The sequence below is a fragment of the Prionailurus bengalensis genome, chromosome D2 (genome assembly GCF_016509475.1).
Source record: "Prionailurus bengalensis isolate Pbe53 chromosome D2, Fcat_Pben_1.1_paternal_pri, whole genome shotgun sequence".
Classification (NCBI taxonomy): Eukaryota; Metazoa; Chordata; class Mammalia; order Carnivora; family Felidae; genus Prionailurus; species Prionailurus bengalensis.
In genome coordinates this window covers 54,939,685-54,962,995 of record NC_057351.1, presented here as the reverse complement: position 1 = coordinate 54,962,995, position 23,311 = coordinate 54,939,685, and the positions used below count along the sequence as shown (strand labels likewise).

The window sequence follows — 23,311 nt, the reverse complement described above, 5'->3', positions numbered from 1 at the left end:
TCGGTAAAACATGAGTCTTCCTAAATGTACTAATTGCCAATACTCCAGCACATGCCCAATCCTTTCGTTATGTTTCTCAAAACCTTTTGGAGACCATGGTTTCTAGGATGACATATTATTTTGTGATGCCTTGATAATAGGACCAGTAGAGGATATATTTCCTTAAAGACATGAGCAATGTTTCCCTTTGGTGTGTGAAAGAAGGAAGAAAAGTGTGAAACTGGAGGGTGTAGTCCCATCATCTCAGATTATAAGAAGCCACTTCCCTGGTATCTGAAATCCACAAGGCACCTCTGCAAAAAGCAAAGACAAAATATTTGCTGAGCCACTTTCTTGCTTTCTGTGTGTTGGGATGGGGTGAAGACGTCCAGGGCAGTCATCTTTGTGTTCCCTCCAATGCCAAGCCCAAATCCTGGGGCCTAGTAGTGTAGTAGCATTTAGTTAAAGTATTAGCAATTAGGAATAATCAAGGTCAAAGAACACTTAAGGACACATTATTGACACCAGCTCCCTTCATATGCCACTTAACGATGTAAGAGATCCAGATCTTAGTCATGGTTATCACCCTTCTCAGACATGTCGCTGGCCTAGTAATTAATATCTCAGAATGGAGGCAGGTACGGGAACAATCTGCAGACCAATACAAGAACATGGCTGTAATTAGTGGGCACATGCCACCAAACCCTGCACTTTTGTACTGAGGTGGTTTTCTGCGGCAAAAGAAATGTCTTCTGGTGTCTTGGAAACCTTCTGGAGAAGACATGCATGTACAGAAGAGCTTGCTTCTGCATTATATGGGGCATAGTTTTTCAAAGCACAACCTCAAGACTGTCTGCATCAGAATCTCCTATAGTGCCTTCTAAAAATGCAGGCTCTTGATTCCCATTCCAGATTTACTGAATCAGAATCTTTTGGACTTGAGGTCTAGACGATTCTTAGGCAACCTGTTGTTTGAGAACATGGGATTAAGCAGTGTTTCCAAGCTTTTTTTTTTTTTTTTTCCTGTCACTTGGAGTTAGAAATGTGTAATAAAACAATCCTTATTTTTACTAGGGCAGTACATTCATATATTCTATTCCATTCTTTTCTATTCAGTTTGTTGACTGTGACCCATTAAGTTGATTTCATGACCCACTAATGCTGAATTAGAAAACTGGACTGGCACAAGAACAGACACTCAGATCAATGGAACAGAATAGAGAACCCAGAAACGGACCCACAAATGTATGACCAACTAATCTTTGACAAAGCAGGAAAGAATATCCAATGGAATAAAGACAGTCTCTTCAGCAAGTGGTACTGGGAAAACTGGACAGTGACATGCAGAAGAATGAACCTGGACCATGTTCTTACACCATACACAAAAATAAACTCAAAATGGATGAAAGACCTCAACGTAAGACAGGAAGCCATCAGAATCCTCGAGGAGAAAGCAGGCAAAACCTCTTTGATCTTGGCCACAGCAACTTCTTACTCAACACATCTCTGGAGGCAAGAGAAACAAAAGCAAAAATGAACTATTGGAACCTCATCAAAATAAAAAGCCTCTGCACAGCAAAGGAAACAATCAGCAAAACTAAAAGGCAACTGACAGAATGGGAGAAGATATTTGCAAACAACGTATCAGATAAAGGGCTAGTATCCAAAATCTATACAGAACTTATCAAACTCAACACCCAAAAAACAAATAATCCAGTGAAGAAATGGGCAAAAGACATGAATAGACACTTCTCCAAAGAAGACATCCAGATGGCCAACCAACACCTGAAAAAATGCTCAACATCACTCACCCATCATCAGGGAAATACAAATCAAAACCACAATGAGATACCATCTTACACCAGTCAGAATGGCTAACATTAACAACTCAGGCAACAAGAGATGTTGGCGAGGATGCAGAGAAAGAGGATCTCTTTTGCATTGTTGGTGGGAATGCAAGCTGGTGCAGCCACTCTGGAAAACAGTATGGAGGTTCCTCAAATAACTAAAAATAGAACTACCCTATGACCCAGCAATTGCACTACTAGGCATTTATCCAAGGGATACAGGTATGCTGTTTCAAATGGACACATGCACCCCCATGTTTATAGGAGCACTATCAACAATAGCCAAAGTATGGAAAGAGCCCAAATGACCATCGATGGATGAATGGATAAAGAAGTGGCATATATATACAATGGAGTATTACTCGGCAATGAAAATGAATGAAATCTTGCCATTTGCATCTATGTGGATGGAACTAGAGGGTATTATGCTAAATGAAATTAGTCAGAGAAAGACAAATATGACTTCACTCATAGGAGGATTTAAGAGAGAAAACAGATGAACATAAGGGAAGGGAAACAAAAATATAAAAACAGGGAGGGGGACAAAACAGAAGAGACTCACAAATATGGAGAACAGAGGGTTCAGGAGGGGTTGTGGGAGGAGGGATGGGCTAAATGGGTAAGGGGCACTAAGAAATCTACTCCTGAAATCATTGTTGTACTATATGCTAATTTGGATGTAAATTTAAAAAATAAAATTTAAAAAAGAAGAAAAAAAAATTGGATTCAGTGACTTTCCATGTTTCAACATTAAACATTCTACAACTAGGAGGAATTGAACAACATACAGAAAATAAAAAATCTCATCCTTTTTTCCCCCTTCCTTTCAGATTGTAGCCAATATGAAGATTGTCAAAATTCCTAGAAGCACAAGAGATGACATACCTGGGCTTTAATCTGTTGTGACTTTGAACAATCAAAATCTTTGGGCTTTTGTTTTCATCATCTATAGCATGAAGCTAGTAGTTCCCTTTACATTTCTTAAAAATTTTCAAGTGAAATTAAAACTAAGGAAGCTCTGTGAACTCTAAATGCATACATTGAGGGGCTCCTGGGTGGCTCAGTCAGTTAGGCATCTGACTTCAGCTCAGGTCATGATCTCAGTTTGTGAATTCAAGCCTCGCGTCAGGTTCTGTGCTGCCGGCGTCCAGCCTGGAGCTCGCTGAGTTCTGTGTGTCTCTCTCTCTGCCCCTTCCCTGCTCACGCTCTGTCTCTCTCAAAAATAAGTAAACATTAAAAATATAATAAATGCATACACTGATATAGACATTAAGTATAATACATTAATGTAATACAATTAACGTAATTATGTCCTTTTACACTAATTGTACTTGAAACAGTTTGGATATTGGGGTACCTCTACTCATAACACCTGTTGCTTTCTGTTCATAAGTACACTCCTTGATCCCTAGTGGATCGGCTTTAGAGGAAAAGGTACTGCAGAAATCATATGAATGGTTATGCAAATATTTGGTTCTTTCTGTTATATTCTTCGTTGCTTTCATACAAGAGAAAGAATATTCCTGGGAGAGCAATCTAGATCTTTGGTCTCTGAGATACACTCTTAAGCCTTATAACCCACATACTCTGGTCATTGTTGGGAAAGTGGTAAAATACATGTTCATTAGTTTATTAATCATTTCAAAACATTGGAAAATGGTTAAAATATATTGTATTCATATAATTGAATACTAACAACCCTTCTAACATATATACTTTAATTTGGATGTATTTTAATTTCATGAAAAATGTTGTTGATATATTGTGGAGTACAAAGTTACATATTCAACATGCCAATTATGTAAATATATATGTATATATATGTATACATATAGGAAAAGTGCCAAGAGAAATTATGCCATTTTGCTTTATATTTTTTATTTTCCAAGTTTTCCATATTGACCGATGAGAAAACCACAAATGACCACGAACATCAATAGACAAAAAAGCCTTACTTATTTCTTACTTACTCTGTAAGTATTAGCATAATGGTAGCATTACCTTTGCTTTGATATATCGTGGAGAATGCCCATATCAGCTTATAGTAATACTTTGTTCTTTTTACATGTCACTGTAATAGTAAAACAAAGTCCCCTATTGATGGACATTTAGGTTTTTACAATCTTTTGTTCTTAACAGCAGTGGGGAAATAAATAATATATACTCCTCTCATTTTTTTAATGTTTATTTTTGAGAGAGACAGGGTGCGACCAGAGGAGGGGCAGAGAGAGAGGGAGACACAGAATCCGAAGCAGGCTCCAGGCTCCGAGCTGTCAGCACAGAGCCCAACGCGGGGCTTGAACTCACAGACCGTGAGATCATGACCCAACTTGAAGTCAGATGCTCAACTGACTGAGCCACCCAGGAGCCCCTAGGAGTGGAAATTCTTAATCCACACATACAAACCTGTTGAAATTTTACTCTTCAAAACAATTTCTACCTGAGTTTTAAGTTTAATTAAGTGGCAAAAGATATATTTAGGTGAACAGACCACTATCACTCACTGTTGACCCTGCTCCCTCTCACACCCTTGACTGTTTTGTGTCCCTACTTTTCTGAGATCAGATTTCAAATTTTCTGAAGTATGTGTTGTTTAATAAATTAGAAGCTGCGATTGTTAATACACTGATTTTAAGCTCAAAAGTCCAAAAGCTGTGTGCAATATACTTTTATGGGCTTTGATGCTCGGTATGGAATACATAATTACTACACAAATGTTTCCTACCACTTTGGTTATACTCTACATCTGGATGGCTTTTAGTAAATATAATTAGGATTCCAAGTCTGACTAATACGATGACATGGTTCACTGAAACTACAAATATATATCAAATTTATATTTAAAACAAAACACTAAAGCCATTTTACTGAAAACTAGATTTATTTTAAAATTAAGTGCATAGCACTCATCTAATTCCATTGGTGTAGAATTTAGCACCATACTCGCTATTTGCAATTAATGTCACAACACAGATACATTTTGGTTTGCAGTCTGTACTTGAGTAGTGTTTATTTAGTGGACTTTGGTAAAGCCCTTTATACATATCATTAATCTCTTCACAGTACACATTTAATGATGGTCCAGTAATCTCAAAAAAAAAAAAAAAAAGAAAAAAGACCTACTTTAAAGACTAACCAATAAATTAAACAAAACAAAACCCACACAACTCCCCCCACCCCCGTCCCCCAAGGCTAGCAGTTGTGAGTTGTATTTATATTCAAACCTAATGTTTTAAAAATAGTTCTGATTCTCCAATCACCCCACCCACCCCATCCTGGGTATGCAGCAATAGTAACCAATTAATTATTTTATTCTACCCCCCCCCAAATTAATCCAGTGTTTAGTTTTTTTAAATATAAACTGGGAAAGTGTTATAAGTTTTTTAAAAAGGCATATTCTTCTATAACAAGAATGACATTTAAACCAATCAATAAAAGCATTTGACAAGACATTAAATTACCATAGGCACCGGCTGTTGTTTCAAGTTGGGATCTCTATCCCAGTATCTTACATTCATAGCATTATTGAGGTAGTTAAAATACTGAAAATTGGACTCCAGGTGCTGGGTTCTGAATGTGAAAGATATATTCTCTTTTGAACCCACTTTCCCCCAAATAATTCAAGCTCTCTTGAGGCAAGAACTACCAAAATCCAATTAGCAGCCTTCTAGAGGAAAAGTGATGATACTTTCAGAAAACAATTTTCATGCTTCAAAACTGCCATGAGTGAGTGTTCTTACCTGAGTGGTTTTTAATCTACCAGACTAATAAATTCACATCATGCCCTATGTACTCTATTACACAAGTTACCATTCTTTTAAGGAAAGGACATTCTCTAAGAATTCATGCTGGCAGAAGCCACCCACCCACATTTATCCACTGGAGCCATCTGGATCAGTCCACTACTGCGTTGAGTCCCTTCCTTTCCTAACAAAAGCCATTGGCTTGATTACTGAGACTCCTGCTGCATACCCACAACACATTTATAATATTGTCTTCAATGCATATTGTGGCAGTCACATACCTGCCATGCAATTTCCCTTCTATTCAAGTGCTATCTTTAAAAAACACACACACGCACACACGCACACACACACACACACACACACACAAAACAAAAAGACACACCTTACTAATTTTTAAATCAGAAAGCTTCCCTCCACCAAATCTCTGTTCTCCCACAGATAAGAGCACAATGTATACAGTTTCAGTTATTACAATGCTTTCTTTCTTTTTACGTTTTATTCCCTCTGAATTCTTTCCCCCAAATTGCCCTTGCTGTAATGACTTATTATTGCTGTTTTCACTCATGACCAATACAGTGAAATGTCCCAGGGCAGTTCTGGGGCTGATGTAATGAAAGTGGCTACTGAAATTTAGTCATCAGTTCCTTTGCCTGCTTACACTGACTGGCTGGATTGAAAGGCTGCTTATAAAACTTGTCTTCCACGTAACAAAGTGCTGCTCTAGCACAACCTGAGAACTACCCTGGCCACATTCCATTTCAAAATAAACCTATAGGACTTCATTCTAGTACTGACAGTTTACAGCCAAGCCTTCCCTTGAAAAAACCTCTAGAGTAACATCAATTCTGAGTATAAATCATTGATTGCACCGAGAAATGCAAAACCTCTGTATGTATCATGAATGATAGGAACTACTTCATTCGTTCTAAGCTATAATTATGTTCTCATTTGAAAACACATCCTAGCAAGAGTATTTTAACCTATGTTATAAAGGTAGTTCATACTATAACATTCCCAAAACATGTTGCATTACAGTTAAGTGTTTCCAAGTAGTACAAATTCCCTGAGTTAAATGTGTTTTAATTCTAAAGATATGAGGTTGATCACTTAGGGGGAAAAAATAAGAAAAACTTATGACCATGATTTTAAGAGATCTAATCCATCCTTAATCTTAGTACATGAATCCAGATACTTATATTGTGATAGGAAGTTATATAGAATCATCTAAAAAAAATTTTTTTTCTTTTACTGCAGATTGGTATAGAATAGCAATTCATGAGTTTAAACTTAGTAAAAAATTCATTTGTGGATCAAAAATGGAACTCAAAACTGCAGAATAAAAAAAAAAAAAGGACTTCTTCAAAAATTAATACTGTAACTTTCCTTCATAAAAAGACCGTTTGGCAAGTCCACAGATAAACATTAGTCTCTGACATATAAGCCGACACTGGGCCCAGAGCCCACCGCAGGCCAATCTCAAAATGGCGATTTGGAGTCTGTCCAAATTTTGTTGTAGTGAATATTTTTGAAATATTTGGACCATCAGCCAGGGCTGGAAAATTTTTGTCATTATAGGGATGTGTTTTAACAGGATTTGATATACATACTGTTAAAGTGTTTGCGGTGTTTGTTCGGTCCTCCCAGGTGTTTGTGGCGCACTGAAAGGGATTTTCAGTCTTCCTAGCACATGCTGGTATCTGAAGAGTTCTGATGCAATCTGGATCCCTTTCCTTTTGAAGAGAAGTTTACAAAAAGCTTGCCCCAGAGCTTCAAGTCACAAACAGTCTGGGTCAGGTATTACCTTCACATAAAATCACCTTTCAAAGCATGGAGTAATGCAAGGGTAATGTTCATTTATCTGATAACTCCGGTTATAAGAAACATTCAGACAGGGCTTAACTTCTACTGGTATTGCCAGTGACATCCCAACACCAGTCTGCACATGCCCAAGGCCCTGAACACTAGTTTGGAAGCCAGCAGGACACGTCTGTAGTGTGTAAGATGAGGTGTGTGTGGTGGATACAATCTGCTGACAGCTTGGTTGTTCCGCTACAGGATGGCGATACTGCAGTGAGGTCTGATGCGTCTGATGGAGATACTGAGGCTGCTGAAAGTGAACTGGCCGCGAGGGCTGAGAAGCTGACTGGAACACACTCAGCTGTGCTGGCTGGGATCCTGCCTGTCCTCTCTGTTTGTTTGCCTCTTTCACATCATTATCATGAGCGCTGCGTAGAGAGAAAGAAAAATGTCAATAATACTACTTCCAATTCGGGGCGCCTGAGTGGCTCAGTCGGTTAAGCATCCGACTTCGGCTCAGGTCATGATTTTGCAGTCGTTGAGTTTAAGCCCCCCATTGGGCTCTGCACTGGCAGCTCGGGGCCTGGAGCTTGCTTTGGATTCTGTGTCTCCCTCTCTCTCTGCCCCTTCCCTGGCTCATGCTCTGTCTCTCTCTCAAAAACAAACAAACACTGAAAAAAAAATTATAATGTTACTTCAACTCTTCAACAGTTGACTCCATGGACTGCCCCACTGCCCAGGTAGCAGTCACTGTAACCATAATTTTAACAACAGTGAGATTTTACTCTTACCCTTCTAAAAGCTCCTTCCTTTGACACAAACCTTGGGAATTGGCTGCTGGTAGCTCTGAGGCCTATTTCCAGCTTGGGAAATATTTCCACAATAAGCACTTAAAACGTGGCTGCCACTTTGGTGACATCTGGTGGCCCTACAATTTCAAGATGTGGAGTTGGGCAAAAGGGCAAGATTTGCCTGGACTGATGAGTTGTGAGCTCACGTTAAGAGCAGCTCCTTTCCTTATCATGTACCCCAAATCATGACAGCAATGACAGCCTCTCACTAGAAAACAGCTAAAGTACAGCTTTCTGCCAAGTACTAATCATAAAATAGCTTGCTCATGGCAGCTAGTAACTGTCAGAGCCAAAATCCTAAAAGCTCTGTGCTTTTAAGAAGTTCTTTTCAGAGGGACACCTGGGGGGCTCAGTCAGTTAAAAGTCTGATTTTGGCTCAGGTCATGATCTTGTGGTTTGTGGGTTTGAGCCCCACATTGGGCTCTGTGCTGACAGCTCAGAGAATGGAGCCAGCTTGGGATTCTGTGTCTCCCTCTCTCTCTGCCCCTCCCCCGCTCACACTCTGTCTTTCTGTCAAAAATAAACATTTAAAAAAAAAGGAAGTTCTTTTTATGGCCTTGTACATGAAGAAAAGTATTGAGAAATCACAAACACGAGGTAAGGAGGCTTACATCAATAGCCGTTCAATGCACTGCACTAAAAAATCCCAGGAGTAAGCAGTAAGACGATGCAATCTTGTAGGCCACGTTGGAGAAAGACGAAGTATAATCCTTGAAGAAGCCACACACGCAGCAGCTACTAAAGAAGGTGCATAATTTAGAAAGGCATAATCTGTGGAGACATCAAAAATGAACTTAAGCAACAGAATACACAAGTTACAAGCTCACAAGTCACTTACTGGCGTCCACAATGACTCACCTTGCAAAGATACTTCCAGGAAGTAATCTGCATACTTGGCCATGTAGAGTTTAGTTTTTTCCAAGCAAATCATTGGCCAGCCATCATGAAGATCTGTTTCGTGTACTGCTTCAGAGAGATAATACTCAATGAAATGGGCAGCTGTTGGAAGGCAGAGGTTCCACTGAAAGGTTTCTAATAATAACAGTTCCATATGTAGCAAATTTTGCTTTGTTAATACTAGATTCATGTTAGTCATACAACCCAGGCTGTTGAGCTGTTCCAGCTTAGGCACACTATCTTCTTTTTCTTCGAATTTACCTTATAAGAAAAGGGGGGAGGGGTAAGACAGAGAGACAAAATGTTATACAAGTGATCATTATAGGTCTGGTCACTTCAATGGGATTTGCTGTCTTACTGCAAAGACTTAGATCCAAAAACATTCTTTCTCCTCTCTTGGGCAGAAACAAGTGTGCCAGAACTCTGGCTCTCATATTTTGCAGTATCCTCTCCTGGTGCCTCCATCCCTTACTCCCTACCCGCCTCTAAACAAAAAATGGAACATGTAAACATTCTGATCTATGTCATACTGTATAATGAAAATAGTCATATGTGCCAATGAAAAAATAACTCTCAAATCACCAGCACAATCTTTTTGGGGAAACTTCTTTTGGCAAGGGGGGAACAGCAGTGGTCAGTGGGAGAACAGGCTTTTATTTTAGAATAGAAGAAAGTTTAAAGAATTTCATGTCACGGAGTTATCTGAAATCAAAATAGCTAAGCTCCAGGGGCACCTGGGTGGCTGAGTCGGTTAAGTGTCCAGCTCTTGGTTTCGGCTCAGGTCATGATATCACAGTTTGTGAAATCAAGCCCCGCATTGGGCCCTGTGCCGACAGGTGGAGCCTGCTTGGGAGCCTCTCTCTGTCCCTCCCCTGCTCTCTCCATCTCTCTCTCAAAAATAAATACATAAAAACTTCAAGTGGGGCGCCTGGGTGGCTCAGTCGGTTAAGCGTCCAACTTCAGCTCAGGTCATGATCTTGCGGTCTGTGAGTTCAAGCCTCGCATCGGGCTCTGTGCTGACAGCTCAGAGCCTGGAGCCTGTTTCAGATTCTGTGTGTGTCTCTCTCTCTTTTTGACCCTCCCCCATACATGCTCTGTCTCTCTCTGTCTCAAAAATAAATAAATGTTAAAAAAAAAAACCAAAAAAAACCAAAAAAAACTTCAAGTGTTTCATTCTGGCTTATTTTCAGCACAATCTCAATTCCAGAGAGACAGTGGAAGAAAAAACTGGGTGAATATCTAAGAAGCATTCTCATTACACTGAAAAGCCTCCTCTTCTGAATTCAAACAAAACCTAGGTAAGTCTCTTACCAAAAAAGGAACAGGAGAATACTTTATATTTACTTTTGTATCCCCTTACAAAGTAGGAGTAGACATTCTGATAGCTGTACTTTATTATTCTAAGGCATAAACTTCTTTTCAGGAAATACTCATCTAAATGTGCAGCTGAGGAATAGAATTCCCTCTCCAGCCCCAGAATAATGTTTCTACAGATCATTAATGTACCATCTTACACTTTAATTTACTGTATATAAATCATTCATTTTAGGTATCTCTAGAACTTATGGCTGGAAAAAATTCAAACTATCCAGTACCGGTATGGTTTTCAAGATGCAGCATTAGAACCAAAGAATTGTCTTCAAATCTCTCTGGGTTTCTTCCATGGTGGTCCACAGAAGACAGGAAATTATTAACTAAAGCCTTCTACCTTCTACTATTATGTTCTATTTTACATTAAAACAGTCATATAATATTGCAATTATTTGATTGTATTGTATGCAATACAATCTATCATACAGATTTCTCACAAAAGCTTTTATACTTGTTCAAAATTATAGTTGTTAGACTATGTTACATATTACTCTATAAAATTTTTTGTTTTACTATTTTGAGAACTATTTCAACATATTTGATTTCTTTGGAAATCTTGTAATTTTATTTTATCCACTTAAAAACATGTTTTGGAGAAGAGCCAGAAAGATTGTCAAAGCAATAGAAACCACACAAGCTTCCCTGTGAAGTTTCTTTTCCAAGAAAGGATGGGTTTATATCACGTGTTGGAGGTGCTACAACAAATGGTAATGGTCACCAGCCCAGATGTTCAGCAGACCAGAGTCAGTGGTGCTATTCAAGTCTGTCCGCCCAGGGCTGGGGAAAAAGTACTGCTGGCTACCTTGGGTCTGGCTTACGGGGGAGGGGACCTGGGGTAGGTTTTGTCTCTTTTGCCAGGTGAGTCAAAACTTATGACTTAATGAAGAGGTGAAGTCCAAAGAGAATTTTTCTCCTGCCTCAGAAATTTTGAGTATCTTTAGATCTAAATTACTCTTAACTATATATTGCTACAGGTAGGAGGTGGTCAAAAAACCATGTACAATTCAGACTCTGAAAGAATCTAGATAGCCCCTCCCAATTCAAATCACATACAGATGAATTTCACAAGTGTTTCCAATGATATACTCAGTAGGGCTGAGAGCACTAAAGTGATCTTTACAAGCTGGTCATCCAGCATCATCACTGCATAAAGATACGGGAAAGGAACCCACTGTTCTCCATTGTCAGAGTGGAGAGTGTCCCAGGAATTTAGTTCAATCCCTCTGGATGAATCATTAAGGTTTTCAAAGTACCCTGCCATTTGTGTAGCAACAGCAACACCCTCAGTGTACTTCAAAGGAATATCATAAAAATTAATGTGTTTATTTACATCATGCTTGAAGTTCCTTTGAAGAAATTAATACACTATAACTCACTGTTTAATTCAAAGATCAAGAATGTTTCATATTATTTCTTTGAAACTTTCAACACTGAAAACAAAATTGTCTAAGACCAATTTCAAAGCTCAAAAAACGAAGGCAATGAGGTTGGCTGATTCATTCAAGGTCAAGTAAGCTGAACCAAACCAAAAATGGAAGCCAAAAGGAAGACTTATGTTTGAATTCCCAAATCTGTACTTCTAGATCAAAGTATTGCACTAGGTTATATGGGGACAACAACTATCAAAATAGACAGAATTCTGTATTATTAAAAATCTATGGGGTTTCTGTATTTATAAAGTACTTGGCGGTTACAAGTGTAAAAAGAAAGCCTTTGTACCTTGACTTGCAAAGTTAAAAACAACCTGTGTACTGCATGACTATACTTGGGATTTTATTCAGGCTTAAGTTTTTTGGAACTTTTTCATTATATATAGTGATATACTCCGATACATAGATACTAAAAGACTTAAAAATGTGTGACAGCGTCAGTGAGTACCTGCATTCATAACCATCATTTTTGTTGTGCTCAAAGCTATGTGCATGGGTATTTTAAATCTACTTATCTGCAATACCACATACAGATCACAAAGATCAGTTTCTTCAATTGAAAGGAAATACCAGAAGCCATGTGATTATATTGATAAAGGCCCCAAACAGGAAATAAGGGCACAGGAAATTCACATCTGCTTCCCAGAAAATAAAGAATTAGACGCCACAGAAACAAAACATCGGACTTTCTTTCCTTTATAGGAAATGCTCAGATCAGCTATGGAAACCAGCACATTTTCAAAGCCAGCAGTGAATGGTAGGTATATGGCAGAAGGAGCCAGGATCCTATGTCACTGTATACTCTGCCAATAGACATTTCGATTCTTTTATTATTGAGCAGGAAAAAAGTCATCTTTGATACATACTAAGAATTTTCACAAATTTGTTAGACTACCAATCTAAGAGAAAAACCAAGGAACAGGAAGAGGCAATTCATAGGGGGAAAAAAGTTCTATTCATATTTTAAAAAAGGTTCTATTCATATTTAACTATTTGTATTAAAAGATGTAAATCAAGTCAACTAGGAAGTAAAATTTTCACTTTTCAGATAACCAATTAAAAAGTTTTATCAACCCATTACTGGTAAGCAAGGAGAAATAAGCATTTGTCAGATTTTCACTACTAATAGCCTATCTTACTTTTGGCTTCATCCTGATTTTGAGATCATTTCTTAGTTACACAAGACCTTGACCAAAGTATCAAAACCCTCATATCCAAGACTGCTTCCGTGCTCTCTACAAGTTCAATGCTGATCACAGAAGCCAAGGGAAGCCAGGGTATACAAGACAAAGAGTTAGAACTTAAGAATTTCCCAGGATGAAGCACAGACTTTTCTGGAAAGAGCCAGAATCTTTAGAGCTAGGGAGTCAGACTAAAGATTATAGAAGAGTTTATAGAAGAATTAATCATTATGATGCTAACATTTATGTTTCAATTTCCTATGTGTTTTTAAACATCTTACCCTACTTGATCCTCACAACAACAACTCTGTCAGTTAAGTGTCTTTATTTTCATTCTACAGACAAGTAACTTCAGACTTAAGGGTTGTTGAAATGCATATTGCTGACAACAGATTCAAACCTAGGAAATTCACCACCGTAATCCCTACTGTAAAACACCATACGGCTCACTCTTTCATCAGAGACAGCCTGTCGAACCTTTCTTCCCAGCTCCAACAGTACAGACATACAGGCAGCTGGGTACAGATATTACCTGGAACTCACAAGCTGTGCTCCATCTTTGGCCAAACTACTGACAGCCTCCCATCCTATTTAATAAGCAGAATCCACTGTCCCCCAGTCCTGTCAGCTGCAAGCTGTTCTCCACTTTTACGCAACAGGCTGCTCACCCTAAAGCAGGGAGCAGATGGGGAAGGCGAGCATACAGAGTTCAATCACTCTGGGAGGAGAGAGGCAGGACTTAAACAAAGTTTATGAAACCTAATTGGAGAGCTGCCAAAGATAAGAAAAGTGTAAGAATGTTAAGAAACACTAGAATGTACTCCACAAATTAAAAACAGACACCAGATACTAAAAATAGGCTACCAGTTTATACGCATCCTAAGTACGTTTGTAGCAGCAAACCTACAGAATAGAGACAGACTACTAAGGGTCTCTTTGATTCCTGACCCAAGGATACAGCCGACAGCTTAAACTCTTGACCACTGCCTACTTGGAGGGGCTGAGACCCTGGGGGATACCTATCTCACTCTCTTCACTATCCAGTGGAAAAGGAACAATGTAAAAACAATTCCTCTCTTTCGGCAAAGAGAGGTTAGCGGATGCCAGCAGAACAAAGGGAGGAGGTATCTGACGCTCAGCAATAGCTGATCAACAATTCATATTTAAGCCACAGGAATACAAATCCTAAAGCCTAGTTCCTTGAAAATGTGCAAAAATCATCTTCAATAAGTTGATCATAATCTTAAACAGTAAGAGATAATTAAAAAAACAAGAACAATTAAAAGCTCCATTTCAATCAACCTAAGATGGTGCACAAATAAAGTATCTTTTCCCCAAATTGTAGAAATTTCAAGAACTTGGCACCAATGCTAAACACTGCATGGTGGCCAGAAATCTTAGATTATTCAACTAGAATCCCCAGGAAACTTTAGCAATAACATGTAGTTTAAGAATATCTAGGGGCGCCTGCGTGGCGCAGTTGGTTAAGCGTCGGACTTCAGCCAGGTTGCGATCTCGCGGTCCGTGAGTTCGAGCCCCGCGTCGGGCTCTGGGCTGATGGCTCAGAGCCTGGAGCCTGTTTCCGATTCTGTGTCTCCCTCTCTCTCTGCCCCTCCCCCGTTCATGCTCTGTCTCTCTCTGTCCCAAAAATAAATAAACGTTGAAAAAAAAAATTTTTTTTAAAAAGAATATCTAGTTGAGGGGCGCCTGGGTGGCTCAGTCGGTTGAGCGTCCGACTTCGGCTTAGGTCACGATCTCGCGGTCCGTGAGTTCAAGCCCCACGTCAGGCTGTGGGCTGATGACTCAGAGCCTGGAGCCTGCTTCCGATTCTGTGTCTCCCTCTCTCTCTGCCCCTCCCCCGTTCATGCTCTGTCTCTCTTTGTCCCAAAAATAAATAAACGTTACAAAAAAAAAAAATTAAAAAAATAAATAAATAAATAAAAGCAGTGATGGCCACAACAGGCAATATCATTTTTCATGAACGATCCTAAGTTTTAAAAATAACCTAACTTGCATATGTGATTTCTAGTGTCTATTATAAACTGATCCTATTATAAACTAACATTTTGTAGGATAAGAAGCCATTCCATTTGTGAATCCTCACACATCCAATGTATCAAGTGTGGGTTTTTCTAATGCTATGCCAACTACGAAAGCACAAAGGGCTTCACAGCCAGTGTGAAACACATACAGAATTGTACATGAGATTGCTTATGAGAATGAAACTTTAATTAAAGGTTAAATTAAAGGTTAATTATAAATGTACAAGTATTACCTCTCCAGCATTCTGGATAGAAGGGAGAGGAGCAGGTGATGTGTCTGGATCATAGAGGACAACAGATTAAAGGAGAAATATAGATTTTCAGAAAATAGTATTCTGGTAAGAATTTGGCTCAAGGTGTATGGGAACAGGGAGGGAAGATAAGACTGTAAAGGTGGCTGGGACCAGATGCAAGGTTCTAAGTGTTACATTAAAGAGTTTCTACCTTAACCCACAAAGAGTGCTACGTCACCCCCGGGGCTGTGTTTATTTATATGCAGTGTGGTCCACAAAGAATTTGAAATACGCAGGAGGTTATCAGATCAAAGGAATAGTAATAAGAATAGAAAAAGAAAAAGAAAATGAAAATCTGAGAAGAAATTAGTGCCAGAAATGGTATCACAAGGCCTGCATTTGGTTTTAGGTTTACTTTCAGTCAAAGCACAAAACTGTTCTACAAAGAACTCTGGTGGTAGCATGTAGGGGGAATGTTCCTTAGACAGCACTCACATAAGATCCCAAACCCTCAAGAGGGGGTTAGAAATGAAGGCAGTAGGTGTTACTACAAAGTACTCTGAAGTGGGGATTACATTTCTACTGTAAATGACATTACTAAAAGAAAAACCCAATTTTAATTCCTTTACTCACCCTCTTTCTCTTCAGTCAAGATACTAACAATGAAATGAATTACAGGAAGAAACTAAGAGAAAGAGCCACCAAAAGACCCAACAGTACATTCTTCATCAGGTAACAAACAGGATTTATCAGAGTCTACCATGCAGGCCACCACTGAGCCAGGCCTATTGCAAAAACAGTCTTTCCCACTTGTAGAAGCTGCCTGTGAACCTTCAGCTCATTAAGTCAACTCATTATGTAGTCAGTAGAAGGTATTCTAACAACACAAGACTACAGTACCTTTTGGACAGAGTTTCTCAACCTCAGTTCCACTGACATTTGGGGCCAGAAATTCTTTACGGGGCGGGGGGGGGGGGGGCCTACCTTGTGCATCATAGATATTTAGTAGCACCCTCTACTTACTAGAGCCCTCTACTTTAGACTAGAGGCTAGTAGCACCCTCCCAGGTTGTGACGACAACCAAAACTGTCTCTACCCAATGCCAACTATTTACTGTGGGTCAGTTTTTCCTGGTTGAAAGCCTAAGGCAATGGCTCTCAAATGGAAAGGTACATCAGAATCAGCTTTGGAACTCAAGCCCCATGATACAGATTCTAAGTCAATAGATCTGGAGTGGCCTAGACATTTGTATCAGAATCTTCAGGATGTAGAGCTTAAGCACGTAAGTTTTTAAAAGGCTTCAGAGCTAGTCTTTTTTTTTTTTTTTTAAATTTTTTTTCAACATTTATTTATTTTTGGGACAGAGAGAGACAGAGCATGAACGGGGGAGGGGCAGAGAGAGAGGGAGACACAGAATCGGAAACAGGCTCCAGGCTCTGAGCCATCAGCCCAGAGCCTGACTCAGGGCTCGAACTCACGGACCGCGAGATCATGACCTGGCTGAAGTCGGACGCTTAACCGACTGCGCCACCCAGGCGCCCCCAGAGCTAGTCTTTTAATGTCTAGTTAAGAATGATTATGCCAAGAAGCACTTTCAACATAAACTTTCTGATATTAGTAAACTGGAATGAATGCAATTTGGTGATGTTTCACTGACCTCTATAAGAATTTATTTTATTCCAAACAATGGAAACTTCTAGTCATGTAGATGAGGTTCATACTTACTTGCTAGAAGCAGACAGGAAAGTGCAACTAAATGCAGCTGCTGGATGGAGATGTCATACCGATCCATAAATAAGTCCAGCAAATAGACAGCCAGATGTCGGGCAGAAGGGCAGAGAGTGAAGCGATTGCTCACAATGGCAATCAGGTCAGCAAAATACCTTCTGAGACTTAGTTGAGGGGACTGGCCTTTGTAGGAAGGCAACTTCAGCTCCTAAATCAAGAGGAACAACATTTAGTCTAACTTGGCCTGTAGGAGTAGTATCCCTATGATGCAAAGACAACTTTTGCCCCCAATATGTTAGTGTTATAAGTGCCTAAAACAATTCTTGAAGGAAACACAAATTTGAAAAAGTTTAATGCCATAATGAATGGCATTTAAAATTTAAAACCAAACTTTTCTCCTTATTTTTAAACATCTGTGAGGTGAGAAGTTATAGGTGTTTCATGCATTAATTATAGAAGGGATATATTCCAGCAAGATTTTTGTATCCTTTTTTCCCTACCACGTGTTTTTAGAAAAACACTGCTACCAAAAACCCAACCACACCACACATATACACCCCCTTTAGGAGGCTCAAAGCTTTGGGGTAGAAGGTAACAGGTAGTGAATATGCTCCTAGTAGGTCAAATACTATTACACTTGCAGAGACGTGGAAGGTAGAGACTAGTATTCATCCACTAGTATCTTCTAAGCATGTTTCCATTTGAGCAGTTTTATGATCTCTCATTTGCCACTACCTTTTCATATACCTAAAATTTCTCCCATCATTGCTGTTCAATCTCAGAATTACATGAACCATTTTTCGAAAATTAGAAATTTTCTATACTATTAAAGTATTTCCAGAACATACAAAAAGCAGAAAGATAAAAAGGTTCTAAATTCATTTCATGAGATCAGCATAATACTAATATTAAACCTAATAGGTATCACAATAGCAGGAAATTACATAGATATGACCTCAAAACCACAGGCAAAAAAAAAAAAAGATCAATTAAACATCAAAATTTAAAAGTTTTGTGCAAAGTTCACTCTTTTCAACAGAATGAACAGGCAATCCACAGAATGGAAGAAAATATTTGCAAATCATATATCTGGTAAACGGTTAATATGCAGATTATATAAAGAACTTTTAATTTTTTTTTTTTCAACGTTTATTTATTTTTGGGACAGAGAGAGACAGAGCATGAACGGGGGAGGGGCAGAGAGAGAGGGAGACACAGAATCGGAAACAAGCTCCAGGCTCTGAGCCATGAGCCCAGAGCCTGACGCGGGGCTCGAACTCACAGACCGCAAGATCGTGACCTGGCTGAAGTCGGACGCTTAACCGACTGTGCCACCCAGGCGCCCCTATAAAGAACTTTTATATATGCAATCCAACAACAAAGAACTTGCTTAACGATGGGCAAAAGGTTTAATAAACATTTCTCCAAAGATATATAAATGACCAATAAACACATATAAAGATGCTCAACATTATTAATCATTAGGGAAATGCAAATCAAAACCATTACGAGATACCACTTCAGACCCACTGGGATTGCTATCATCAAAATATCCAAAACAGAACACAAGTGGTGACAAGAATGTGAGAAATTGGAACCCTTTTGGAATGGTGGGAATATAAAATTGTACAGCCACTGAATAACGATATTACAATTCCTCAAAAAAATTAAACATAGAATTATTATATGATCCAGCAATTCCACTTTTAGGTATACACCAAAAAGAACTGAAAGTAGGGACTCACATATTTGTACCTCTCTATTGTTAGCAGCATTATTCACAAAAGCCAAAAGGTAGAAACAAACAACCCTTCAGTATATGAATTGATAAAATGCATTTTAGTTTAAGATGAAAAGTTCTACAGATGTAGAGGTAAAAGTAACACAATGTAAATGTACCTAATGTCACTGAACCATCCACTTAAAAATAGTTAAAATTTTATGTTGTAAAAACTTTACAATAAACAAACACCAAAAATGGAACTTACATATCTGCCTAACCAATAAGAGCTAAAATTTTAGACAAAATGTTAGCCAACGTAATTTAGTAGTATATCCAAAGAATACATCATCATCAATTGTAGTACACCCTAGGAATGCAAAGATGGCTTGATATCAGGAAATTTATATATAATAGTCTAATAAACCAAAGATTATTAGAAGATAATACAGTAATCACAAGTTATTACAGAACAGAGAGACAGAAGATCTAACCCAGCTCAGGAGATGGAGTGCTGGGAAAAAACAAAGTCAGGGGAGGCTTTCTTTAAAAGAGGCTTGAACAGGTCTTAAAGACTCACTGGGAAACACAGCTGGAAAATACTTTATTTGGTGGAGTTTATTTTTCACTATGTTAACTTATTAAATGTGGATAAAACAAAGGCAAGAACACCAAGGACCAACAGATTTTTAAGAGTGTGTCTAATACATTCTCTTTATATCATTTTAAATGGTAAACTACAAGTGCTTACCAGATGGCTGTCAGATTCAGTTTTCTTCATCCAGATACTACAGTTATGTAAGCATGAAAAAATGACCTATGCTTCTCTCAGCTTACAAGTTTTTTTATAATGTCTATTCCTGATACTCTAGAATTTTACACTCTTGTTCCCGTCTGCTTCTCAGGATCTCATGGGACCAAAGCGCGGAGACCTGAGCAGGTCGTCTCCATCTCCAGTCTCAAGTACTAGTCCATTCACCATCCTAAATGCCATCCCTTTCTCAGAACGGGCTACTGTCCAGCCAAGATGGAAATAAAGGCATAGAAGCAGTACTCACAACTGTAAATACAACTCTGTGGGATATTTTTGGAGTGTTTTTCACAAGCTAGCATTGTTCCCATCTGTCATAGACACTCCTGAAAATACTTCCCAGCCATCCTAGGATTTTAGTATACATAGCATAACAATATGAGAAGATAACAATATGAGAAGTGTAAGAAGACAGCTGCTTTATAGGGTTTTTTGGGGGAAATGGAGGAGAAAATAGTTATATTTTACAAAAAATCAGAACAGCTGCATTTGGGGTTGAAGGGAATTTCCATTTGCTGTAATTTTTACCCTCCCCTAGTAGATGCAATGCTGCTGGTCAAAGCAACGATTACTCCACACACCTTGGATCTAAACAGATAATTCCTTCCATTGTGTCTAAATGGCAATTGTGCAAAGGAAGAGCTAAATTGAGATGCTGAGTTATGTGAGATTAGACCTCACACAGGCAGAGACATGTCTGTCTCATCCACTATTACCATTCTAACACCTGGCATAGTACCTTGTATATTGCAGGTATTCATATACGTTGAATAAATAAATAAGCATGACTATCCAACTAAATCACTAAATTAATAATCTGGAATTAATTTTTTTATAAGAAAAGTTCATTTTAACTTTTCTTGACTTCGGTATACTACAAACAGGGGTCTCTCCAGTTCCACAAGATTCAAGTTTTACCGATAAACATATTTACCGATTAATAAATTTTTCACAAAGTGTGACTATTGTGTCAATTGTGGCTTACACAGGGCTTAAAGATAAAATAAGACAACCCAGGGTAGCACGCCACAGGTGACCCAAGGTAACTTTCAGTGGCATTCCCTCAGGCCCCACGCTCCAATAGTTCGATAGTTCATAAGCAATTTTAGTACAGGCTTGTGTCTTATTCCTTCGATCCTCTTTAGAGCCTAATACACTGGGCTGACATTTAGAAAAGGAGAACATTTAAAACTAAAAGACCAAGGGCGCCTACGTGGCTCAGTTGGTTAGGCGTCTCTTGGTTTTGGCTCAGGTCATGATCTCATGGTTTGTGAGTTCAAGCCCCACGTCAGGCTCTGTGCTGACAGCTCAGAGCCTGGAGCCTGCTTCGGATTCTGTGTCTCCTTCCCTCTCTGCCCCTCCCCCACTTGTACTCGGTCTGTCTCTCAAAAATGAATAAATGTAAAAAAAAAAAAATCTCTAACCTTAGATACAGGTACAGTTGTAACAATTTAAGTCGGAATTAGGTTTTCTAATGTAGTTAACCTGGTTTAAAAAAAAAAAAAAACTGACGATACAAGTTCATTATCATCCCAGGAACTTTAACTCCAACAGTCAGTAACCTTTTTATTTTTTTAAATGCTTATTTATTTTTGAGAGAGAGAAAGAATGCACAAGTGGGGGAGGCCCAGATAGAGTGAGATACACAGAATGTGAAACCGGCTCCAGGCTCTGAGCTGTCAGCACAGAATCTGAGGCGGGGCTTGAACCCATGAACTGTGAGATCATGACCTGAGGCCAAAGTCCGAGGCTTAACCGACTGAGCCACCCAGGTGCCCCATAGTATCCCTTTTATTAAAGAGGCAGTTGTTTTGCTTCTTTCTCATTTTCTGTACATAACAAACGGCCCTCTCCATCCAGGATGAAACTGAGTTAAGTTAGGGACAGTTTTGGATGTGGTCTCTCTTCTGGTTATCAAAGAGGCAGAGATGACCCGTTAAACTGAGATGTGACATAAGAGCAAAATTGTTAACTTAAGAACAATACACAGACTTTGCATTGTGCCAGAAAATTGCACCGAACCTCCCCTCCCCCCCAATATGTATTAAAGTCTACTTTCTGCTTTCAGTTAGCTGGAAGGAGCAGCTAACTCCTACCTTAAGGCATTCTGAACAGCCCCCAAATCTGGGGCGGGAGGGGGGGGGGATGTCTCAGGGAAAAATAACAACAGTCACCTCTTTCTTAGGGCTTATTATGCCCAAAGCACTGCTGTAAAGCACATGCACAATAACAACCCATTTAATCTTCACAATCTCCCCACAAGCCTCATTCTATTATTATTCATTTTACAGATGAGGAAATTGGGAAAGAGAAAATTAAGTAACTTGTCCGAAGTCTTATAGCAGGCAGGTTAGTGGACAGGCTGGGGAATTTATGTACAGATGTGACCTAACAGCGGCCGCACCAGCAACTACAGAACGAGGGCTACTCTGCCCAATAAAAGCCAGCACACACATCTGTTTAAAAACAGTATCAAATTCATGTTCCACTTTCCCTCTCCCAAATACCACGCTCCACCCTCACTTAAGTTACAGGTTCTTCTGATACATCCCAGGGAAGAAACCCAGGAGTTAATTAACCTCGAGCAAATAAGCAAACTCGCCTTTTCTGGTCTGGAAACTAGTGACCGGACTTCCCAGGGAGCCGCGATTTATACTAACTGGCACAAAACACTGAATGGAAAAATCGGGCACCGAAATTACCTTGTATCGAAGCGCTTGATGAATGTCGGCGGCCAGCTGTCCCCGCCACCACTGCCCCTCCAGCTCCATGGGACCCGGCGACGCGCCTGGCCAGACGCGGCAACTTCAGTCTGTAAGACACACCCCAGACGCGGTCAAGGCCGGCTCCTTCCACACGACCCTCAGCGCCCCCTCCCCGAGGGGTGTGACCTCAAGCCACCCTGGGTGGCTGCTCCTCTTCACCGGACTCGACCTAAAGCCAGCACCGATCCAAACCAATTCCCCGACGCCGCGCGTAAGGCCCGAGCTACCCAGTCAGGAGGAGCGGGCTCGCGCTGAGAACTGCCGGCCTGGGTGCCGGGCAAAGGGGACCAACTTGGAGTTCCCAAGGCGCGGCCCGGGGTGCGCGCAAGGGAAGCTGGAGGCGGAGGCCTGGCTGGGGGCTCCCCGCGTCCCGGGTTCGAATTCTCGCGCCGGCCCCGGGCAGCGGAGAGACTGACACCAATCGAAGATCCCTTGAGGCGAAAACCTCCCGCGGATAAACCAGCAGACGAATACCCGCCCGGCCCCGGGTTCCAGCGGCAGCCGCTAGGGCACTCGTTTCCCCCTGGGGGGGCCTCCCCGCGGCCCCCGCCGGGCCCGGCACGCACCCAGGCCGCCTCCACCTCGTCCAAAGCAGCGCACGAGATCGCGCGGCCCCAGAAAGGCGAACAAAAGGCCGGGCCGGGCGGGTCCGGTGCCCCGCGCCCAGGACAGGCCTGCCGGTCCCCACGGCGGCCTCCCTTACCCGGAACCGCGGCCCTCACAGCCCCAGCCCCGCCGGCATGCGGGGGACGCCGGCCCCGCTCATGATGCGGACAGTCGGCCGCAAAGCGCCGGCCTCAGCTCGGGCCCAGCGCCGGGGCGCTCGCGCCGCCCATTGTTAAAGGACCGGCAGGCGGCTCGGCGTACAAAGCCAGCGCGGGGGCACATGCGGCCCCGCCGCTGCCAATCTCGT

General features: G+C 40.4%; 1 protein-coding gene across 4 annotated transcripts; it reads right to left on the bottom strand.

The window, feature by feature from the left end:
* Positions 1–4,688: 4,688 nt before the first annotated feature.
* CCNJ (cyclin J) lies at positions 4,689–23,311 on the bottom strand. 4 transcript variants are annotated; one of them, XM_043597102.1, is made up of 6 exons: positions 23,102–23,311; positions 22,336–22,445; positions 17,100–17,310; positions 9,079–9,378; positions 8,832–8,991; positions 4,689–7,797 (listed from the first exon to the last, which is right to left on the bottom strand). In XM_043597102.1, exons 2-6 carry the CDS (start codon positions 22,402–22,404, stop codon positions 7,386–7,388), a joined length of 1,152 nt encoding a protein of 383 aa, XP_043453037.1. In that variant the 5' UTR covers positions 22,405–22,445; positions 23,102–23,311; the 3' UTR covers positions 4,689–7,385. The 4 variants fall into 4 exon arrangements, with proteins under 4 accessions (XP_043453037.1, XP_043453040.1, XP_043453039.1 ...); XM_043597105.1 differs by having other exon boundaries at positions 8,832–8,955; positions 23,102–23,271; XM_043597104.1 differs by having other exon boundaries at positions 8,832–8,958; positions 23,102–23,269.

Excerpts from the sequence above, each read along its gene's own strand:
- CCNJ (XM_043597102.1), bottom strand. The coding sequence starts at position 22,404 with ATGGAGCTGGAGGGGCAGTGGTGGCGGGGACAGCTGGCCGCCGACATT. Across the intron at positions 17,311-22,335 it reads ATCAAGCGCTTCGATACAAG|GAGCTGAAGTTGCCTTCCTA; the intron begins GTAATTTCGGTG and ends CTCTTGATTTAG. Across the intron at positions 7,798-8,831 it reads TGCATTGAACGGCTATTGAT|CGCTCATGATAATGATGTGA; the intron begins GTAAGCCTCCTT and ends CTCTCTACGCAG.